The sequence below is a fragment of the Hyperolius riggenbachi genome, chromosome 4, assembly GCF_040937935.1.
Source record: "Hyperolius riggenbachi isolate aHypRig1 chromosome 4, aHypRig1.pri, whole genome shotgun sequence".
In the NCBI taxonomy this organism is placed as follows: Eukaryota; Metazoa; Chordata; class Amphibia; order Anura; family Hyperoliidae; genus Hyperolius; species Hyperolius riggenbachi.
The window spans coordinates 49,662,162-49,684,754 of NC_090649.1; the positions used below are offsets into that span (position 1 = coordinate 49,662,162).

General features: G+C 50.5%; 2 protein-coding genes across 2 annotated transcripts in view; one reads left to right on the top strand and one right to left on the bottom strand.

The window, feature by feature from the left end:
- PAQR8 (progestin and adipoQ receptor family member 8) overlaps nucleotides 1–22,593 on the top strand; it is a 104,741-nt gene that overhangs the window by 25,451 nt on the left and 56,697 nt on the right. The window lies entirely within an intron of this gene.
- LOC137570348 (uncharacterized) lies at nucleotides 9,570–11,027 on the bottom strand. The gene is made up of 2 exons (XM_068278996.1): nucleotides 10,959–11,027; nucleotides 9,570–10,738 (listed from the first exon to the last, which is right to left on the bottom strand). The coding sequence occupies exon 2, from the start codon at nucleotides 10,501–10,503 to the stop codon at nucleotides 9,691–9,693; it is 813 nt and encodes a 270-aa protein (XP_068135097.1). The 5' UTR covers nucleotides 10,504–10,738; nucleotides 10,959–11,027; the 3' UTR covers nucleotides 9,570–9,690.

A 22,593-nucleotide genomic window follows, 5' to 3' on the forward strand; every position in this document is an offset into this window, starting at 1 on the left:
GCCACAGTGTGTTTGTTTACATGCGACCTGTAAGCGTCCGGATGCTTACAGGAAGCAGTACGAGGCTGGATAAATCACAATGATCGCGCTGTTTCTAATAGAAGCAGCGGATCATTGCGGGGGCTTAGATCAACGAACGGGAATGGATTTTCCCATTCATTGATCTCCGGGCAAGCGGGCTTCGGCGTGCACTAGTGGCGGGAGCATGCGCACGACGGCGGGAGTGCGGACAGTGGCGCCGGTAGCGCGGAAGGTACGGATTTCTCCGTCCCTGGTTTTTTAGGGGGAAAAAAGGGACAGAGAAATTCGTACCGCGGGGGGGGGGGGGGGGGGGGTAAAGTGGTTAAAGCAGACCCAAACCAAACATTTTTTTAATTCAAAATATTTAGTTGCACCACTCTGACACATACACATATAAATAAACACTCCTTCAAGCCTATGAGCATTTCAGTGCATGCTTTTCACCCTCTTCTTTGCATAACTAGGGTTATACAGGGGGCAGCCATTAGCAATTCCTCCTTTGCTGGACACCATCTACTCCACCAGTCTGCCGGATTCCGTCCCGGCAATATGAAAGGAAGGGAGGGGTTTCTCCAATAAATGTAAAATGTTTTATATTTGTCATCATGCAGCTGAAAAAAGGCTGCTATTTATTATTATAATTTAGAAAATAGATTTTATTTCTGAAATCTTGTATTTTTAGTTTGGGTCCACTTTAACCCTTTTTGATTATTTGCTTTATCTTTTATTTTGTTTGTTGTTTTGGGGAGCCCAATCCAGAGGGGAGGTATTCTGAGGAGAGTGTATTGAGTGCTACAAATACAACCTAAAGAGGATAGGATAAAAGATCTTGGAGCAAGGTGAATGTCCTGAATGGACCAACCAACGACCTGTGAACTACGCCGTACTCTATTGCGAACTGTCACAAGTTTCCCCCAAGGTTTTCCTTTCTACAGTGACCACTGTTAGGTCACGAATAAATCTTTGATCATTTCATCTGAGTCATTGGCCTCAATTCACAGAGCTTTATCAAACACTTTATCAAACGTTTGATAATTTTCCTCATGGGTAAAATCTGATTTTGAATTCACTAAGGTGTTATAGCTTTATTGATCATTTAATCGATAAAACATTCAATAAATCTATAACACCTTCGTGAATTCAAAATCAGATTTTACCCATGAGGTAAATTATCAAACGTTTGATAAAGTGTTTGATAAAGCTCCGTGAATTGAGGCCATTGTCTGGTAGATTCCACTTAGCCGAGTGCCTGGTGCTCATGGATCAATCGGGTTTCAGAATCATACAGCCAGGGGGATTATTGGTTAAAGGTCTGTTATGGCCGTGCGACGCTAGGCGACGTTCATGTATCGCGCGTTTGTACCCACGTTGAGAGATTGTGGAATTGGTTGTTCGTCACTTAAAAAAATCGCTTGGCTTTCTGTAAAATTGTCTGAAAAATTGTGAGGTGAGTACAGGCCTTGTAGTAACTATAATCCGCCAGTCACAAGTTACAATTTTTATTTAGGGGTACCCCAAAGTGACGTGTAACACGATGAGATTAACATGAGCATGTGCAATCCCAATCCTATTTAGAACTAGACTGTGTTCTTTTTTTCTTTTCTTCAGTGTAAGGGTTAGGCCCCTTTCACACACCCGCTCACGGTACACTCCTCTGCCACTCCCCTATTGCAGTAGCCACTACTCTCAATGAGACATGGTACACTGCCAGCGGTGTGGCATCATGCGATGAAAGCGGTCACGATGACACAGAGGCGACGCAGACTCTGCAGTACGTCGCCACATGTTTGTGAGTGGTACCGTGCGGTAGGCGTTTGCATTGGAGTCTATGACATTGCAATAATCTATTTAGATGGTGGCGGTGCAGCTGATTGGGGGGAAAACAGTCACATACTTCCTGTCCAGCAGGGAGCATGTCACTGTTCAGGGGAGGGCGTAGCTATGCATATTACTCTGTCGATGCACTCTGCTGCAACGTAATATGCATAATATTGTCCTGCCCCGGACTCGCCTGACGCAGGACAATCGCACCGCACCAAGTGTAAAACTCGCCTCAAGAACCCATTTAAATGACAGTTTCTGTACAGTTAGTCAAGACTGCACCAGTGACGCTCACTGATAACTTATTAGAGGTCATACAATTGTAATAAATGGCAGAATGTAAATCATAGTGCAGAGTACAGTCTGTGCAGTAGCATGGGGCCACTAGTGCACAACTTTTTTCTCTGTCCCTACGCACCTCCGTGCTACTGCACAGCCGCATACCTCCCAACTTTTTGAGATGAGAAAGAGGGACACTTAAGACATGCCCCTGCCACACCCCTGATGGGTCCTGTCTGGCAACTAAGGGGTCCACTTCATTTTTCTCTTTGCTGATCATTCACCTATTGATTTTCAAGGGGAATATTTAAACTGCTGCTATTCTTACACTTTTAATAGCAGAGGCTTCAAACTTGCTACAGTCGGTCATTGGGTGACTGGGGTCCAAATTCACTAAAGGGGCGGGGCCACATACAGCCAATCAGATTTCCTTGGTGGATAAACTGCTTCCATTCACACATGTTTGATGCCAGGAACCTGAAAGATCACAAACTTGGTCACTGGGTGACTGTGTGTCAAGGTTACAAAATGTGGGCGGAGCCAAAACAACTTTTACTGGGAAAATATAAACTGCAGCCATTCTTACACCGTTAATGGCAGGGTTCTCAAACTTTGCACAGTTGGTCATTGGGTGACTGACATTAAGATTTTGGAAGGTGGGTGGAGCCTACAACAGCCAATAAAAATTCACCTTTTGATTTTCAAAGGGAATATTTCATCTGCTACCATTCTCTTATACTGTTAAAAGCAGATGCCTCAAACCTGGTACCGTTGGTCACTGGGTGACTAGGGTCCAAATTCAGAAAGGGGCCGGAGCCACAAACAGCCAGATTTGTTTATTTATCAATGGGACTATACAAAGTATTGATACCAAGGACCCCAAAGCTGATAAACTTGATAACTGAGTGACTGTATTTCAAGGTTAGAAAAAATGGGCGGTGCCAACAACTACATTTTTAACATGGCAGGGTTCCCAAACTTTACACAATTGGCCACTGGGTGACTGGGATGAATATTCAGAAATGTGGGTGGAGACTACAACAGCCAATGTACCTGTAATTTTCAAGGGGAATATTCACATTGCTACCATTCTCACACTGTTAGTGGCAGAGGCCTCAAACCTGATACAGTCAGTCATTGGGTGACTGGGGTCCAAATTCACTAAAGGGGTGGAGCCACAAACAGCCAATCAGATTTGTTAGATTGATTTCAGCCATTCTGTTATTGGCAGGGTTCTCAAACGTGACACAGTTGGCCACTGGGTGACTGGGACTAATATTCAGAAAAATGGGTGGAGCCTACAGCAGCCAATCATAATTCACCTTTTAATTTTCAAGGGGAATATTTACATTGCTGCCATTCATGCACTCTTAATGGCAAAGGCCTAAAATCTGCTACAGTCAGTCACTGGGAGACTGGGGTTTAAATTCTGAAGGGAGCGGGCCAAAAACAGCCAATCAGATTTGTTTAATTTCAATGGTAAAATGCAACTTATTGATGCCAAGGACCCAAAGCTCATAAAATTGGTAATTAAGTGACTGTATGCCAAGATTAGAAATAGTGGGCGGAGCCAAAAACAACTAACTTTTTACATGGGAAAATGTAAACTGCAGCTTTTCTTACACTGTTAATGGCAGGGTTCTCAAACTTCACACAGTTGGTCACTCGGTGACTAGGATTAATATTTGGAAAAGTAGGTGGAGCCTACAAGAGTCAATCAAAAGTCACCTATTGATTTTCAAGGGGAATATTGAAACCATGGGCGTAGGGCCTGGGGTCGCAGCAGTCGCCTTCGCGACCGGGCCCGGCTCCTGAAGAGGCGGGGGAGGGGCCCGGGGGGCCCATGTCCGTTTCCAGAGCCGTGCTGCCTGTGCCGCTCGCTGCCCTGAATGCTATTGAGGGTGTGCGCTGTAATGGAGGGGGGAGCCTCAGCCGCGGGGAGGGAAGCCCGACCTCTCCCTCCCTTCCTCTCCCCGGGCTCCCCCCTCGAAATTCAGAGTGAGCGTGCAGGGTAGCGGCGCTATACTAAACTACTCACCTCCGTCTCAGGTTCCAATCGTCGCTGGTCTCCTCCCGCTCCACATAGATGCTGATACGCACGCTGCGTCAGCGTGTACGCAGCGTGTGTATCAGCATCTATGCGGAGCGGGAGGAGACCAGCGACGATTGGAACCTGAGACGGAGGTGAGTAGTTTAGTATAGCGCCGCTACCCTGCACGCTCACTCAGAATTTCGAGGGGGGAGGCCGGGGAGAGGAAGGGAGGGAGAGGTCGGTCTGCCCTCTCCGCGGCTGAGGCTCCCCCCTCCATTATAGGGGTGGGGGCACCTACCTAACCTGACCTATCCTGGCGGGCAGCTACCTATCCTGGTGGGCAGCTACCTATTCTATCCTGGGGGGCACCTACCTATTCTATCCTGGGGGGCAGCTACCTAACCTATCCTGGGGGGCACCTACCTATTCTATCCTGGGGGGCAGCTACCTAACCTATCGTGGGGGGCAGCTACCTAACCTATCGTGGGGGGCAGCTACCTAACCTATCGTGGGGGGCAGCTACCTAACCTATCCTGTGGGGCAGCTACCTAACCTATCCTGGGGGGCAGCTACCTAACCTATCCTGGGGGGCAGCTACCTAACCTATCTTGGGGGACAGCTACCTAACCTATCCTGGGGGACAGCTACCTAATCTATCCTGTGGGGCAGCTACCTAATCTATCCTGGGGGCACCTACCTAACCTTTCCTGGGGGGCACCTACCTAACCTATCCTGGGGGGGCAGCTACCTAATCTATCCTTGGGGGCAGCTACCTAACCTATCCTGGGGGGCAGCTACCTAATCTAACCTATACTGGGAGGCAGCTACCTAATCTAACCTATACTGGGGGGCAGCTACCTAATCTAACCTATCCTGAGGGGCACCTACCTATCCTATCCTGGGGGGCACCTACCTATCCTATCCTGGGGGGCAGCTACCTAATCTAACCTATCCTGGGGGGCAGCTACCTAATCTAACCTATCCTGGGGGGCACCTACCTATCCTATCCTGGGGGGCAGCTACCTAATGTAACCTATCCTGGGGGGTAGCTACCTAATCTAACCTATCCTGGGGGGCAGCTACCTAATCTAATCTATCCTGGGGGGCAGCTACCTAATCTAACTTATCCTGGGGGGCAGCTACCTAATCTAACCTATCCTGGGGGGCACCTACCTTATCTAACCTATACTGGGGGCAGCTACCTAATCTAACCTATCCTGGGGGGCAGCTACCTAATCTATCCTGGGGCGCAGCTACCTAATCTAACCTATCCTGGGGGGCAGCTACCTAATCTAACCTATCCTGGGGGGCACCTACCTAATCTAACCTATCCTGGGGGGCACCTACCTTATCTAACCTATACTGGGGGCAGCTACCTAATCTAACCTATACTGGGGGGCAGCTACCTAATCTAACCTATACTGGGGGGCAGCTACCTAATCTAACTATATACTGGGGGGCAGCTACCTAATCTAACCTATACTGGGGGGCAGCTACCTAATCTAACCTATACTGAGGGGCAGCTATCTAATCTAACCTTTACTGGAGGGCAGCTACCTAATCTAACCTATACTGGGGGGCACCTACCTATCTAACCTATACTGGGGGGCACCTACCTATCTAACCTATACTGAAGGGCAGCTACCTATCTAACCTATACTGGGGGGCAGCTACCAATCTAACCTATACTGGGGGCACTTACTTATCTAACCTGTATTGGGGGCACCTACCTACCTAGTTAGCCTATACAGGTGGCAACTATACTGGCTACCTATATTGGAGTCACATACCTAACTAACCTATACTGGGGGCATCTACCTATCTAACCTATGATGGGGGCAACTATTCTGGCTACCTATATTAGAGGCACCCATCTAGCTAACCTGTACTGGGGGCACCTACCCATCTAACTTATACCGGGGGCGCCTGCCTATCTTACCTATACTGGGGGCAACTATACTGGCTACCTATGCTGGAGGCACCTACCTGGCTAACCTATACCGGGGGCAACTATACTGACTTACCTATGCCTGGCTACTTATACTGGGGGGACCTATAGCTGGCTATAGGGTTTTGGATATGTGTGTGCGTCGAGTGTTGCTGGGAGGGGGGCCCACATCCAGATTCCGCATCAGGGCCCAGAGGTTTGTAGCTACGCCACTGATTGAAACAGCAGCCATTCTCACACTGTCAATAGCAGAGGCCTCAAACCTGCTACAGTCGGTCGTTTAGGCCCCGTTCACACTTGCGGTTTTGCAAAAACCGCACCGGATGTCCGGACCGCACCGGAGCCGGATCGGACCTGAACCGTACGGTTCCTGTCCGGATACGGTCCGGATCCGGTCCGGTTGCATACGGTTTCCGTGCGGTATGAACACGGTTCCGGTCCGGATCCGGATTCTTAAAGAGATAACAACCTGTATAAATACCTGGGGTTCTGGGAGGTCAGCAGAAGCTCTGGGGTCATTGTTGGAGACAGCTGGACGTGTGGAGACCATCCTTGGATACAGAGACAGCAGTTGGGACCATGGATCCAGTCATTTTTTACGCTTATTACCTGGGAATTCTCTCCTTCCTGTTGTTTACCTACTACTATGTGGGGAGAAGGCGTGCTCCTCGCAGGAGATGGTGGGTGCACCCTCTACTAGCCAGGAGGCAGAGGAAGGGAGAGTTCCAGGCCCTCTACCGGGACCTCAGACGACACCCACAGAAGTTCTACAGCTACACTCGGATGTCTATTCCCCTGTAAGTATATAGGCCTAAATACACCAACCCCCACCATTCCTAAACACCCCACCCTCACCCCCACAACACCTCATCCCTGTATACCTAGCTAAACACACCACCCTGACCCCCACACCCCTGTATACCTAGCTATACACTACACCCCCACCCTCCACAACACTCCCAAACCTCTGTAAACACACCTCCCACATCCTCCACCCAACACCTTGTCCCACAACATACTTTACAGCTTCTTCCTTTCCATCTCCTGACAGGTTTGATACCCTTTTGGAGATGGTGAAGGATGACCTTAGGAAGAAGGATACCACGTTCAGGAGAGCAGTCACACCACAAGAACAACTACTCATCACACTGAGGTATGTAAAAACAAATTTTTTTATTGCAAAAACAACCACTTTCCAACATGGAAACATTCTTCCAACATGGAAGACAAAAAAAATAACATATCTATGGTATAGCCCGGTCAGTTTTAAGGAACACCAACCACCAACTTTGTGCTGGAAGAGTTGTAGGGCATAGCTGCCCAAGTGTCTTTCGGGGACACCAGGCCCTAATAAATTGAAGTGCTTCAAAAACCTAACCACTGGCACAGGACCCTCTGAGCCATGGATGAAGGACACAGGTCAGTGAAAAGGCTAGGCCTCTCACCGACCAGTGTAGGTGTCCTTCATCCATGGTTTCAAGGGTCTTGTGCAAGTGGTTAGGAACAAGAACAAAGTGAGGAGCAAGAGGAACCGATGGCAGAGGTGCATGACTACAGGTGCAGTGCAACAGGCACAAGGTTGTGACCCAGGTAGTGTCTTTCGGGGACACCAGGCCCTAAAATTGAAGTGCTTCAAAAACCTAACCACTGGCACATGACCCTCTGAGCCATGGATGAAGGACACAGGTCAGTGAAAAGGCTAGGCCTCTCACCGACCAGTCAAGGTGTCCTTCATCCATGGCTCCAAGGGTCTTGTGCAAGTGGTTAGGAACAAGAACAAAGTGAGGAGCAAGAGGAACCGATGGCAGAGGAGCAGGACTACAGGTGCAGTGCAACAGGCACAAGGTTGTGACCCAGGTAGTGTCTTTCGGGGACACCAGGCCCTAAAATTGAAGTGCTTTAAAAACCTAACCACTGGCACAGGACCCTCTGAGCCATGGGTGAAGGACACAGGTCAGTGAAAAGGCTAGGCCTCTCACCGACCAGTCAAGGTGTCCTTCATCCATGGTTCAAAGGGTCTTGTGCAAGTGGTTAGGAACAAGAACAAAGTGAGGAGCAAGAGGAACCGATGGCAGAGGAGCAGGACTACAGGTGCAGTGCAACAGGCACAAGGTTGTGACCCAGGTAGTGTCTTTCGGGGACACCAGGCCCTAAAATTGAAGTGCTTAAAAAACCTAACCACTGGCACATGACCCTCTGAGCCATGGATGAAGGACACAGGTCAGTGAAAAGGCTAGGCCTCTCACCGACCAGTCAAGGTGTCCTTCATCCATGGCTCCAAGGGTCTTGTGCAAGTGGTTAGGAACAAGAACAAAGTGAGGAGCAAGAGGAACCGATGGCAGAGGAGCAGGACTACAGGTGCAGTGCAACAGGCACAAGGTTGTGACCCAGGTAGTGTCTTTCGGGGACACCAGGCCCTAAAATTGAAGTGCTTTAAAAACCTAACCACTGGCACAGGACCCTCTGAGCCATGGGTGAAGGACACAGGTCAGTGAAAAGGCTAGGCCTCTCACCGACCAGTCAAGGTGTCCTTCATCCATGGCTCCAAGGGTCTTGTGCAAGTGGTTAGGAACAAGAACAAAGTGAGGAGCAAGAGGAACCGATGGCAGAGGAGCAGGACTACAGGTGCAGTGCAACAGGCACAAGGTTGTGACCCAGGTAGTGTCTTTCGGGGACACCAGGCCCTAAAATTGAAGTGCTTTAAAAACCTAACCACTGGCACAGGACCCTCTGAGCCATGGGTGAAGGACACAGGTCAGTGAAAAGGCTAGGCCTCTCACCGACCAGTCAAGGTGTCCTTCATCCATGGCTCCAAGGGTCTTATGCAAGTGATTAGGATCAACAAAGTAAGGAACAAGAGGAATCAAAGGCACAGGTGCAGGACTACAGGTGCAGTGCAACAGGCACAAGGTTGTGACCCAGGTAGTGTCTTTCGGGGACACCAGGCCCTAAATTATTAGTGCTTCTAAAACCTAACCACTGGCACAGGACCCTCTGAGCCATGGATGAAGGACACAGGTCAGTGAAAAGGCTAGGCCTCTCACCGACCAGTCAAGGTGTCCTTCACCCATGGCTCCAAGGGTCTTGTGCAAGTGATTAGGATCAACAAAGTAAGGAACAAGAGGAATCAAAGGCACAGGTGCAGGACTACAGGTGCAGTGCAACAGGCACAAGGTTGTGACCCAGGTAGTGTCTTTCGGGGACACCAGGCCCTAAATTATTAGTGCTTCTAAAACCTAACCACTGGCACAGGACCCTCTGAGCCATGGATGAAGGACACAGGTCAGTGAAAAGGCTAGGCCTCTCACCGACCAGTGAAGGTGTCCTTCACCCATGGCTCCAAGGGTCTTGTGCAAGTGATTAGGATCAACAAAGTAAGGAACAAGAGGAATCAAAGGCACAGGTGCAGGACTACAGGTGCAGTGCAACAGGCACAAGGTTGTGACCCAGGTAGTGTCTTTCGGGGACACCAGGCCCTAAAGTTCAAGTCCAGCAAAACCAAAAGTTAAAAAGCCCTGTGATGGTATCCTTCCTCCGAGGATCGGAGGTATTCAGAGGAGCATGTCCAGGAACAATTTGACTTTTTTTTTCAAATTGTATCGGCACCACTACTCGAAAAGGTGGGAGTTGCTGCCTGGAAATCTGGACTCTCTTGGGTGCTGGTCGTGGATGAGCTGGACCCTGACAGCGGTGGCCCATATTGACTGCCTCTGTAGCCGGAGTACATCTGTGATGATTGCCAGGTGGGCACTGCTGTTGGTTGTGGGGGTCTAAAAATTGGTGGTTGCAATAATGGCGTGTCCATGTGCTGTTTAATCACCTCCAGCAAATTGGAATGGCACGCCATCAGGTTTTGGGAAGGCACCTTTTCCAGATATGGTATTAGAGACATCACAGTGTGAAAACACGGGTGTGACTGCAATTTCAGTAGTTCCTTGCTTTGTTGATGCATTTGCTGCATCATGTTCTGCAGCTGGCCCACCGACTGATGATGCTGCGCACGCAGTTGGTCGATTTCTCCTCTGTGCATCTCATGCATCATTTTAAGCTCGTCCCTGTAGTGCCCATGTACAGCGTCGAGCTCACATTGCAGTGAAGTGATGTGGGACTTGTACTGCTCCATGATATGGCCCCTGTCCTCATCTTGCAACTGCCGGGTTATGAGAGTTTGGTGGCTCTGAAGAATCCCGAGAAGTCCGGAGACAGCCCCGGACATCTCAGACTCTGTCTCTCTCCTTGTTGGGGGGAGGGTACCTCGACGCCTCACTGGTGTGGTGGTCCTCACTGGTGGTGTGGCAGCATCTTCCCGTCCTCTGGCCTGTGTCGGGGTTGCCCTGCGCGCTGGTTGTGCTGCAGTCTCTCGGTGCTCCTCACTTTGTTCTTGTTCCCCTGGAGCTTCCATAGCGGTCGATTGTGGAGGTTCAGCTTCTTCCACACTCGGTCCTGCAACCTCAACATCCAAGCTCTCTTCTGCCAAGTCATCATCAAAGGAGATAGTTGGGATTAAGGACTCCCTCCTCCTACTCCTCTCCTCGGGGCAATAGGTTACATCGGCGACGTCATCATCCACCAAGCTCTCCTCACTGCTGAACCGTGCCTCCTGGGTCGGTTCCTCTTGCTCCAAATTGTCTTCAGTCCTGTAGATAAAAACAATATTTATTGGTGTGCCAAACAGCATGTGGCGTCAATTCACAGAGCTAGCAAACACTAGCAATCACTTTATCAACCGTTTCTACCCAACATTTGATAAAGCTTGTGAGAAAAGTTCGCTAGCCATGGGAATTGAGGCCATAGCAATACATGGCCGAAGTCATGGTAAATGAGCTCTCAGTTCCTGCCCACAGTAGTGGTACTTACAGTCTAGGTTCCAGGCTTGCATTGATGAAAGACAATTGCTTGGCAAATTGGTAGTCTTTTTGTCGCCTTCCCCCGCCACTGCCATTTCGTTCGGCAAGTTTTTTCTTCCGTAGCCATTTCACATATGCATCCCGTATATTGCGCCACCTTGTCTTGTACCTTTCTCCTGTAACGACATGAAAAATTGATTTCGATTATTTCTCTTGTAGGTACATCGCAACTGGACAAACATATACATCGCTACATGTCACATTTCGTATTGGGAAGAGCACGGTGGCAGGCATCGTCGTGAGGACTTCGAGGATCCTTTGGACGCGACTGAGGGCCAGATACATGCCTGTGCCGGACACCACGAAATGGGAGGAGATCGCCCAGGGCTTCTGGACCGAGTGCAAGTTTCCTAATTGTGTTGGCGCACTGGATGGGAAACACATCCGGATTCAGAAACCCGTGGGGAGTGGCAGCCATTATTTCAACTATAAAAAATACTTCAGCATTGTTCTAATGGCAGTGGCAGATGCGGACTACAAGTTTGTGTACGTGGATGTGGGGTCGTACGGTAGTTCCAATGACTCTGGAATTTTCCAGCGTACGACCCTTTGCCGGCTGATGGAGGAAGGCAGACTGCGTCTCCCCCGTGACAGACCCTGGCCTGGGACAAGGGCACCGGCCTACCCCTATGTGTTTGTGGGGGACGAGGCCTTCGCCCTGTCCGACCATGTAATGCGTCCGTACCCAGACAGGGGACTTGATGCCAGCCAGCTACACTTCAATGCTCGGTTGAGCCGTGCAAGGAGAATGGTGGAGTGCACATTTGGGATCCTGGTGTCAAAGTGGAGGGTGTTCCACACGCCCATGCTGCTGAAACCGGGCAACGCAGTTGTCGTGGTGAAGGCAGCATGCATCCTCCACAACTTTGTGCGGCAGGAGGAAAGAGAGACTCCGGAACCCCCGAATGTGCTTCCACTAATGCCCCTGCGGAGGTATGCAACCAGGCCAAGGGTAGTGTCACTGCGGAACAGGGACCAACTGAGACTTTATTTTACCACACCACCTGGACGAGGGTGAATGTTTGGTTTTTAATATGTTTTGTTGAAATGTGTTTATTTTGGAGTTTCAAGTTTGAGTGATTTTAAATGTATTAATTTTTTACAATAAATTGATGTATAATAATTGGTCATTGTGTATGTTTTATGTGCACAGGTGGGGTACATCGCAGGTGGGTGGGATACATCACAGGTGGGTGGGATACAGCACAGGTGGGTGGGATACAGCACAGGTGGGTGGGATACAGCACAGGTGGGTGGGATACAGCACAGGTGGGGTACAGGTGGGTGGGATACATCACAGGTGGGTGGGATACATCACAGGTGGGATAAATCACAGGTGGGATACATCACAGGTGGGGTACATCACAGGTGGGGTACATCACAGGTGGGGTACAGGTGGGTGTGATACATCACAGGTGGGTGGGATACAGCACAGGTGGGATACATCACAGGTGGGATACATCACAGGTGGGATACATCACAGGTGGGATACATCACAGGTGGGTGGGATACAGCACAGGTGGGGTACAGGTGGGTGGGATACATCACAGGTGGGATACATCACAGGTGGGGTACAGGTGGGTGTGATACATCACAGGTGGGTGGGATACAGCACAGGTGGGTGGGATACAGCACAGGTGGGTGGGATACAGCACAGGTGGGTGGGATACAGCACAGGTGGGTGGGATACAGCACAGGTGGGGTACAGGTGGGTGTGATACATCACAGGTGGGTGGGATACAGCACAGGTGGGATACATCACAGGTGGGATACATCACAGGTGGGATACATCACAGGTGGGGTACAGGTGGGTGGGATACATCACAGGTGGGTGGGATACAGCACAGGTGGGGTACAGGTGGGTGGGATACATCACAGGTGGGATACATCACAGGTGGGGTACAGGTGGGTGTGATACAGCACAGGTGGGTGGGATACAGCACAGGTGGGTGGGATACAGCACAGGTGGGTGGGATACAGCACAGGTGGGGTACAGGTGGGTGGGATACATCACAGGTGGGTGGGATACAGCACAGGTGGGATACATCACAGGTGGGATACATCACAGGTGGGATACATCACAGGTGGGATACATCACAGGTGGGGTACAGGTGGGTGGGCCACGGGTGGGTGGGCAACACGTGGGTGACACAAATCCATAGCAAAAGTTGAATACATCACAAGCTTAAACCACAAGCCCCCCCAAAAAAACTTCTAGTCAACATACCCTCTGTGCCTTGCTGTCTCTTGCTCAAGTTCTCAAAGTCCTCCACATACAGCTTGGCAATTTTTTTCCACAGGCCTCTGCATTTTTTGATGTTGCTGTGGTCCGCATCCCCCTTGTCCCACAGGGCTGGTACCTGCTGCACCTGTAGGATGAGGTCTTCTGATGTGTAGGGCCTCACCCCCTCGCTATCAGACAGATCCTGCTCCATATTGCTGCCAAAGAGCTCCAGCATGAAGTCACTGCTGCTCCACTCTGTGAACGCTGGTGCCATGTGGTCCCCATCCAAAATGGCCACCATACCATAGAGTCTGCATAGGAAGTGTGGTACAACATCCGGTTTTTATAGCCAGTGTGTTGTGCGCTCTCCGGTTCTCATTGGTTTCCATTGGCCGGATGCAACATTCCGGCTCCGGTCCGGATACGTCAGCCGGACCAGCCGGACCAAAAAATAGCGCATGTTGGAACGGACGCCGGAGTCCGGATCCGGTCCGGCTCCGGTCCGGACGAAACGGACGCATGTGAACGGTCGCATAGACTTTCATTGCTATGCCGTGCGTCCGTTTCGTCCGGTCCGCATGCGGTCCGGCTCCGGCACGGCTCCGGCACGGCGATTCCGGATAGCAGCCGCTAATGTGAACCGGGCCTTAGGCCCGGTTCACATTAGCGGCTGCTATCCGGAATCGCCGTGCCGGAGCCGTGCCGGAGCCGGACCGCATGCGGACCGGACGAAACGGACGCACGGCATAGCAATGAAAGTCTATGCGACCGTTCACATGCGTCCGTTTCGTCCGGACCGGAGCCGGACCGGATCCGGACTCCGGCGTCCGTTCCAACATGCGCTATTTTTTGGTCCGGCTGGTCCGGCTGACGTATCCGGACCGGAGCCGGAATGTTGCATCCGGCCAATGGAAACCAATGAGAACCGGAGAGCGCACAACACACTGGCTATAAAAACCGGATGTTGTACCACACTTCCTATGCAGACTCTATGGTATGGTGGCCATTTTGGATGGGGACCACATGGCACCAGCGTTCACAGAGTGGAGCAGCAGTGACTTCATGCTGGAGCTCTTTGGCAGCAATATGGAGCAGGATCTGTCTGATAGCGAGGGGGTGAGGCCCTACACATCAGAAGACCTCATCCTACAGGTGCAGCAGGTACCAGCCCTGTGGGACAAGGGGGATGCGGACCACAGCAACATCAAAAAATGCAGAGGCCTGTGGAAAAAAATTGCCAAGCTGTATGTGGAGGACTTTGAGAACTTGAGCAAGAGACAGCAAGGCACAGAGGGTATGTTGACTAGAAGTTTTTTTGGGGGGGCTTGTGGTTTAAGCTTGTGATGTATTCAACTTTTGCTATGGATTTGTGTCACCCACGTGTTGCCCACCCACCCGTGGCCCACCCACCTGTACCCCACCTGTGATGTATCCCACCTGTGATGTATCCCACCTGTGATGTATCCCACCTGTGATGTATCCCACCTGTGCTGTATCCCACCCACCTGTGATGTATCCCACCCACCTGTACCCCACCTGTGCTGTATCCCACCCACCTGTGCTGTATCCCACCCACCTGTGCTGTATCCCACCCACCTGTGCTGTATCACACCCACCTGTACCCCACCTGTGATGTATCCCACCTGTGATGTATCCCACCCACCTGTACCCCACCTGTGCTGTATCCCACCCACCTGTGATGTATCCCACCCACCTGTACCCCACCTGTGATGTATCCCACCTGTGATGTATCCCACCTGTGATGTATCCCACCTGTGCTGTATCCCACCCACCTGTGATGTATCACACCCACCTGTACCCCACCTGTGCTGTATCCCACCCACCTGTGCTGTATCCCACCCACCTGTGCTGTATCCCACCCACCTGTGCTGTATCCCACCCACCTGTGCTGTATCCCACCCACCTGTGATGTATCACACCCACCTGTACCCCACCTGTGATGTATCCCACCTGTGATGTATCCCACCCACCTGTACCCCACCTGTGCTGTATCCCACCCACCTGTGATGTATCCCACCTGTGATGTATCCCACCTGTGATGTATCCCACCTGTGATGTATCCCACCTGTGCTGTATCCCACCCACCTGTGATGTATCACACCCACCTGTACCCCACCTGTGATGTACCCCACCTGTGATGTACCCCACCTGTGATGTATCCCACCTGTGATTTATCCCACCTGTGATGTATCCCACCCACCTGTGATGTATCCCACCCACCTGTACCCCACCTGTGCTGTATCCCACCCACCTGTGCTGTATCCCACCCACCTGTGCTGTATCCCACCCACCTGTGCTGTATCCCACCCACCTGTGATGTATCCCACCCACCTGCGATGTACCCCACCTGTGCACATAAAACATACACAATGACCAATTATTATACATCAATTTATTGTAAAAAATTAATACATTTAAAATCACTCAAACTTGAAACTCCAAAATAAACACATTTCAACAAAACATATTAAAAACCAAACATTCACCCTCGTCCAGGTGGTGTGGTAAAATAAAGTCTCAGTTGGTCCCTGTTCCGCAGTGACACTACCCTTGGCCTGGTTGCATACCTCCGCAGGGGCATTAGTGGAAGCACATTCGGGGGTTCCGGAGTCTCTCTTTCCTCCTGCCGCACAAAGTTGTGGAGGATGCATGCTGCCTTCACCACGACAACTGCGTTGCCCGGTTTCAGCAGCATGGGCGTGTGGAACACCCTCCACTTTGACACCAGGATCCCAAATGTGCACTCCACCATTCTCCTTGCACGGCTCAACCGAGCATTGAAGTGTAGCTGGCTGGCATCAAGTCCCCTGTCTGGGTACGGACGCATTACATGGTCGGACAGGGCGAAGGCCTCGTCCCCCACAAACACATAGGGGTAGGCCGGTGCCCTTGTCCCAGGCCAGGGTCTGTCACGGGGGAGACGCAGTCTGCCTTCCTCCATCAGCCGGCAAAGGGTCGTACGCTGGAAAATTCCAGAGTCATTGGAACTACCGTACGACCCCACATCCACGTACACAAACTTGTAGTCCGCATCTGCCACTGCCATTAGAACAATGCTGAAGTATTTTTTATAGTTGAAATAATGGCTGCCACTCCCCACGGGTTTCTGAATCCGGATGTGTTTCCCATCCAGTGCGCCAACACAATTAGGAAACTTGCACTCGGTCCAGAAGCCCTGGGCGATCTCCTCCCATTTCGTGGTGTCCGGCACAGGCATGTATCTGGCCCTCAGTCGCGTCCAAAGGATCCTCGAAGTCCTCACGACGATGCCTGCCACCGTGCTCTTCCCAATACGAAATGTGACATGTAGCGATGTATATGTTTGTCCAGTTGCGATGTACCTACAAGAGAAATAATCGAAATCAATTTTTCATGTCGTTACAGGAGAAAGGTACAAGACAAGGTGGCGCAATATACGGGATGCATATGTGAAATGGCTACGGAAGAAAAAACTTGCCGAACGAAGTGGCAGTGGCGGGGGAAGGCGACAAAAAGACTACCAATTTGCCAAGCAATTGTCTTTCATCAATGCAAGCCTGGAACCTAGACTGTAAGTACCACTACTGTGGGCAGGAACTGAGAGCTCATTTACCATGACTTCGGCCATGTATTGCTATGGCCTCAATTCCCATGGCTAGCGAACTTTTCTCACAAGCTTTATCAAATGTTGGGTAGAAACGGTTGATAAAGTGATTGCTAGTGTTTGCTAGCTCTGTGAATTGACGCCACATGCTGTTTGGCACACCAATAAATATTGTTTTTATCTACAGGACTGAAGACAATTTGGAGCAAGAGGAACCGACCCAGGAGGCACGGTTCAGCAGTGAGGAGAGCTTGGTGGATGATGACGTCGCCGATGTAACCTATTGCCCCGAGGAGAGGAGTAGGAGGAGGGAGTCCTTAATCCCAACTATCTCCTTTGATGATGACTTGGCAGAAGAGAGCTTGGATGTTGAGGTTGCAGGACCGAGTGTGGAAGAAGCTGAACCTCCACAATCGACCGCTATGGAAGCTCCAGGGGAACAAGAACAAAGTGAGGAGCACCGAGAGACTGCAGCACAACCAGCGCGCAGGGCAACCCCGACACAGGCCAGAGGACGGGAAGATGCTGCCACACCACCAGTGAGGACCACCACACCAGTGAGGCGTCGAGGTACCCTCCCCCCAACAAGGAGAGAGACAGAGTCTGAGATGTCCGGGGCTGTCTCCGGACTTCTCGGGATTCTTCAGAGCCACCAAACTCTCATAACCCGGCAGTTGCAAGATGAGGACAGGGGCCATATCATGGAGCAGTACAAGTCCCACATCACTTCACTGCAATGTGAGCTCGACGCTGTACATGGGCACTACAGGGACGAGCTTAAAATGATGCATGAGATGCACAGAGGAGAAATCGACCAACTGCGTGCGCAGCATCATCAGTCGGTGGGCCAGCTGCAGAACATGATGCAGCAAATGCATCAACAAAGCAAGGAACTACTGAAATTGCAGTCACACCCGTGTTTTCACACTGTGATGTCTCTAATACCATATCTGGAAAAGGTGCCTTCCCAAAACCTGATGGCGTGCCATTCCAATTTGCTGGAGGTGATTAAACAGCACATGGACACGCCATTATTGCAACCACCAATTTTTAGACCCCCACAACCAACAGCAGTGCCCACCTGGCAATCATCACAGATGTACTCCGGCTACAGAGGCAGTCAATATGGGCCACCGCTGTCAGGGTCCAGCTCATCCACGACCAGCACCCAAGAGAGTCCAGATTTCCAGGCAGCAACTCCCACCTTTTCGAGTAGTGGTGCCGATACAATTTGAAAAAAAAAGTCAAATTGTTCCTGGACATGCTCCTCTGAATACCTCCGATCCTCGGAGGAAGGATACCATCACAGGGCTTTTTAACTTTTGGTTTTGCTGGACTTGAACTTTAGGGCCTGGTGTCCCCGAAAGACACTACCTGGGTCACAACCTTGTGCCTGTTGCACTGCACCTGTAGTCCTGCACCTGTGCCTTTGATTCCTCTTGTTCCTTACTTTGTTGATCCTAATCACTTGCACAAGACCCTTGGAGCCATGGGTGAAGGACACCTTCACTGGTCGGTGAGAGGCCTAGCCTTTTCACTGACCTGTGTCCTTCATCCATGGCTCAGAGGGTCCTGTGCCAGTGGTTAGGTTTTAGAAGCACTAATAATTTAGGGCCTGGTGTCCCCGAAAGACACTACCTGGGTCACAACCTTGTGCCTGTTGCACTGCACCTGTAGTCCTGCACCTGTGCCTTTGATTCCTCTTGTTCCTTACTTTGTTGATCCTAATCACTTGCACAAGACCCTTGGAGCCATGGGTGAAGGACACCTTGACTGGTCGGTGAGAGGCCTAGCCTTTTCACTGACCTGTGTCCTTCATCCATGGCTCAGAGGGTCCTGTGCCAGTGGTTAGGTTTTAGAAGCACTAATAATTTAGGGCCTGGTGTCCCCGAAAGACACTACCTGGGTCACAACCTTGTGCCTGTTGCACTGCACCTGTAGTCCTGCACCTGTGCCTTTGATTCCTCTTGTTCCTTACTTTGTTGATCCTAATCACTTGCATAAGACCCTTGGAGCCATGGATGAAGGACACCTTGACTGGTCGGTGAGAGGCCTAGCCTTTTCACTGACCTGTGTCCTTCACCCATGGCTCAGAGGGTCCTGTGCCAGTGGTTAGGTTTTTAAAGCACTTCAATTTTAGGGCCTGGTGTCCCCGAAAGACACTACCTGGGTCACAACCTTGTGCCTGTTGCACTGCACCTGTAGTCCTGCTCCTCTGCCATCGGTTCCTCTTGCTCCTCACTTTGTTCTTGTTCCTAACCACTTGCACAAGACCCTTTGAACCATGGATGAAGGACACCTTGACTGGTCGGTGAGAGGCCTAGCCTTTTCACTGACCTGTGTCCTTCACCCATGGCTCAGAGGGTCCTGTGCCAGTGGTTAGGTTTTTAAAGCACTTCAATTTTAGGGCCTGGTGTCCCCGAAAGACACTACCTGGGTCACAACCTTGTGCCTGTTGCACTGCACCTGTAGTCCTGCTCCTCTGCCATCGGTTCCTCTTGCTCCTCACTTTGTTCTTGTTCCTAACCACTTGCACAAGACCCTTGGAGCCATGGATGAAGGACACCTTGACTGGTCGGTGAGAGGCCTAGCCTTTTCACTGACCTGTGTCCTTCATCCATGGCTCAGAGGGTCATGTGCCAGTGGTTAGGTTTTTGAAGCACTTCAATTTTAGGGCCTGGTGTCCCCGAAAGACACTACCTGGGTCACAACCTTGTGCCTGTTGCACTGCACCTGTAGTCATGCACCTCTGCCATCGGTTCCTCTTGCTCCTCACTTTGTTCTTGTTCCTAACCACTTGCACAAGACCCTTTGAACCATGGATGAAGGACACCTTGACTGGTCGGTGAGAGGCCTAGCCTTTTCACTGACCTGTGTCCTTCATCCATGGCTCAGAGGGTCATGTGCCAGTGGTTAGGTTTTTTAAGCACTTCAATTTTAGGGCCTGGTGTCCCCGAAAGACACTACCTGGGTCACAACCTTGTGCCTGTTGCACTGCACCTGTAGTCCTGCTCCTCTGCCATCGGTTCCTCTTGCTCCTCACTTTGTTCTTGTTCCTAACCACTTGCACAAGACCCTTTGAACCATGGATGAAGGACACCTTGACTGGTCGGTGAGAGGCCTAGCCTTTTCACTGACCTGTGTCCTTCACCCATGGCTCAGAGGGTCCTGTGCCAGTGGTTAGGTTTTTAAAGCACTTCAATTTTAGGGCCTGGTGTCCCCGAAAGACACTACCTGGGTCACAACCTTGTGCCTGTTGCACTGCACCTGTAGTCCTGCTCCTCTGCCATCGGTTCCTCTTGCTCCTCACTTTGTTCTTGTTCCTAACCACTTGCACAAGACCCTTGGAGCCATGGATGAAGGACACCTTGACTGGTCGGTGAGAGGCCTAGCCTTTTCACTGACCTGTGTCCTTCATCCATGGCTCAGAGGGTCATGTGCCAGTGGTTAGGTTTTTGAAGCACTTCAATTTTAGGGCCTGGTGTCCCCGAAAGACACTACCTGGGTCACAACCTTGTGCCTGTTGCACTGCACCTGTAGTCATGCACCTCTGCCATCGGTTCCTCTTGCTCCTCACTTTGTTCTTGTTCCTAACCACTTGCACAAGACCCTTGAAACCATGGATGAAGGACACCTACACTGGTCGGTGAGAGGCCTAGCCTTTTCACTGACCTGTGTCCTTCATCCATGGCTCAGAGGGTCCTGTGCCAGTGGTTAGGTTTTTGAAGCACTTCAATTTATTAGGGCCTGGTGTCCCCGAAAGACACTTGGGCAGCTATGCCCTACAACTCTTCCAGCACAAAGTTGGTGGTTGGTGTTCCTTAAAACTGACCGGGCTATACCATAGATATGTTATTTTTTTTGTCTTCCATGTTGGAAGAATGTTTCCATGTTGGAAAGTGGTTGTTTTTGCAATAAAAAAATTTGTTTTTACATACCTCAGTGTGATGAGTAGTTGTTCTTGTGGTGTGACTGCTCTCCTGAACGTGGTATCCTTCTTCCTAAGGTCATCCTTCACCATCTCCAAAAGGGTATCAAACCTGTCAGGAGATGGAAAGGAAGAAGCTGTAAAGTATGTTGTGGGACAAGGTGTTGGGTGGAGGATGTGGGAGGTGTGTTTACAGAGGTTTGGGAGTGTTGTGGAGGGTGGGGGTGTAGTGTATAGCTAGGTATACAGGGGTGTGGGGGTCAGGGTGGTGTGTTTAGCTAGGTATACAGGGATGAGGTGTTGTGGGGGTGAGGGTGGGGTGTTTAGGAATGGTGGGGGTTGGTGTATTTAGGCCTATATACTTACAGGGGAATAGACATCCGAGTGTAGCTGTAGAACTTCTGTGGGTGTCGTCTGAGGTCCCGGTAGAGGGCCTGGAACTCTCCCTTCCTCTGCCTCCTGGCTAGTAGAGGGTGCACCCACCATCTCCTGCGAGGAGCACGCCTTCTCCCCACATAGTAGTAGGTAAACAACAGGAAGGAGAGAATTCCCAGGTAATAAGCGTAAAAAATGACTGGATCCATGGTCCCAACTGCTGTCTCTGTATCCAAGGATGGTCTCCACACGTCCAGCTGTCTCCAACAATGACCCCAGAGCTTCTGCTGACCTCCCAGAACCCCAGGTATTTATACAGGTTGTTATCTCTTTAAGAATCCGGATCCGGACCGGAACCGTGTTCATACCGCACGGAAACCGTATGCAACCGGACCGGATCCGGACCGTATCCGGACAGGAACCGTACGGTTCAGGTCCGATCCGGCTCCGGTGCGGTCCGGACATCCGGTGCGGTTTTTGCAAAACCGCAAGTGTGAACGGGGCCTAAGTGTCTGGGGTTCAAATTCAGTAAAGGTGCGGAGCCAAAAACAGCCACATTTCTTTGCTGGATAAACTGCTTCCATTAGCACAATTTTGATGCCACGAACCCAAAAGCTCACAAACTTGGTCATTGAGTAGTGACTGTGTGTCCAGGTTACAAAAAGTGGGTGGAGTTAAAAACAGATTTTTCTGGGAAATTGTAAACTGCAGCCCTTCTTCACTGTTAATGGCAGGGTTCTCAAACTTAGCATAGCTGGTTACTGGGTGACTGGGATTAATATTCAGAAAAGTGGGTGGAGCCTAAAAATGCCAATCAAAAATCACATGTCACTTTTCAAGGAGAATATTAAAATTGCTGCCACTCTTGCACTAATTGTGGGCGGAGCCAAAAACAAATTTCACTGGGAAAGTGTAAACTGCAGCCCTTTTTACACTGTTTATGGCAGGGTTTCTAAACTTTGCCCAGATGGTCACTGAGTGACCGAGATTAATTCAGGGGAGTGGGTGGAGCCTATAATAGCCAATCAAAATTCACCTGTTGATTTTCAAGTGGAATATTTAAATTGCTGCCATTTTTACACTGTTAATAGCAGATGCCTCAAACCTGCTACAGTTGGTCATTGGGTGACTGGGGTTCAAATGCCGGAGAGGGGTGGAACCACAAACAGCCTATCTGATTTGTTCAATTTCTATGGGAATATACAAATTATTGATGCCAAGGACCCCAAAGCTCACAAACTTGGTCATTAAGTGTTTGTGCATTAGGGTTACAAAGTGGGCAGAGCCCATACCAGTCAAATACATACCCGGGCAATGCCGGGTCATCAGTGGGTGGAGACAAATACAAATTGCACTGGGAAAATGTAAACTGCAGCCATTCTTACACTGTTAATGGCAGGGTTTTTAAACTTTGCACAGTTGGTCACTAGGTGACTGGGATTAATATTCAATAT

Coding starts and splice junctions, on each gene's coding strand:
- LOC137570348 (XM_068278996.1), bottom strand. CDS start 10,503: ATGGAAGCTCCAGGGGAACAAGAACAAAGTGAGGAGCACCGAGAGACT.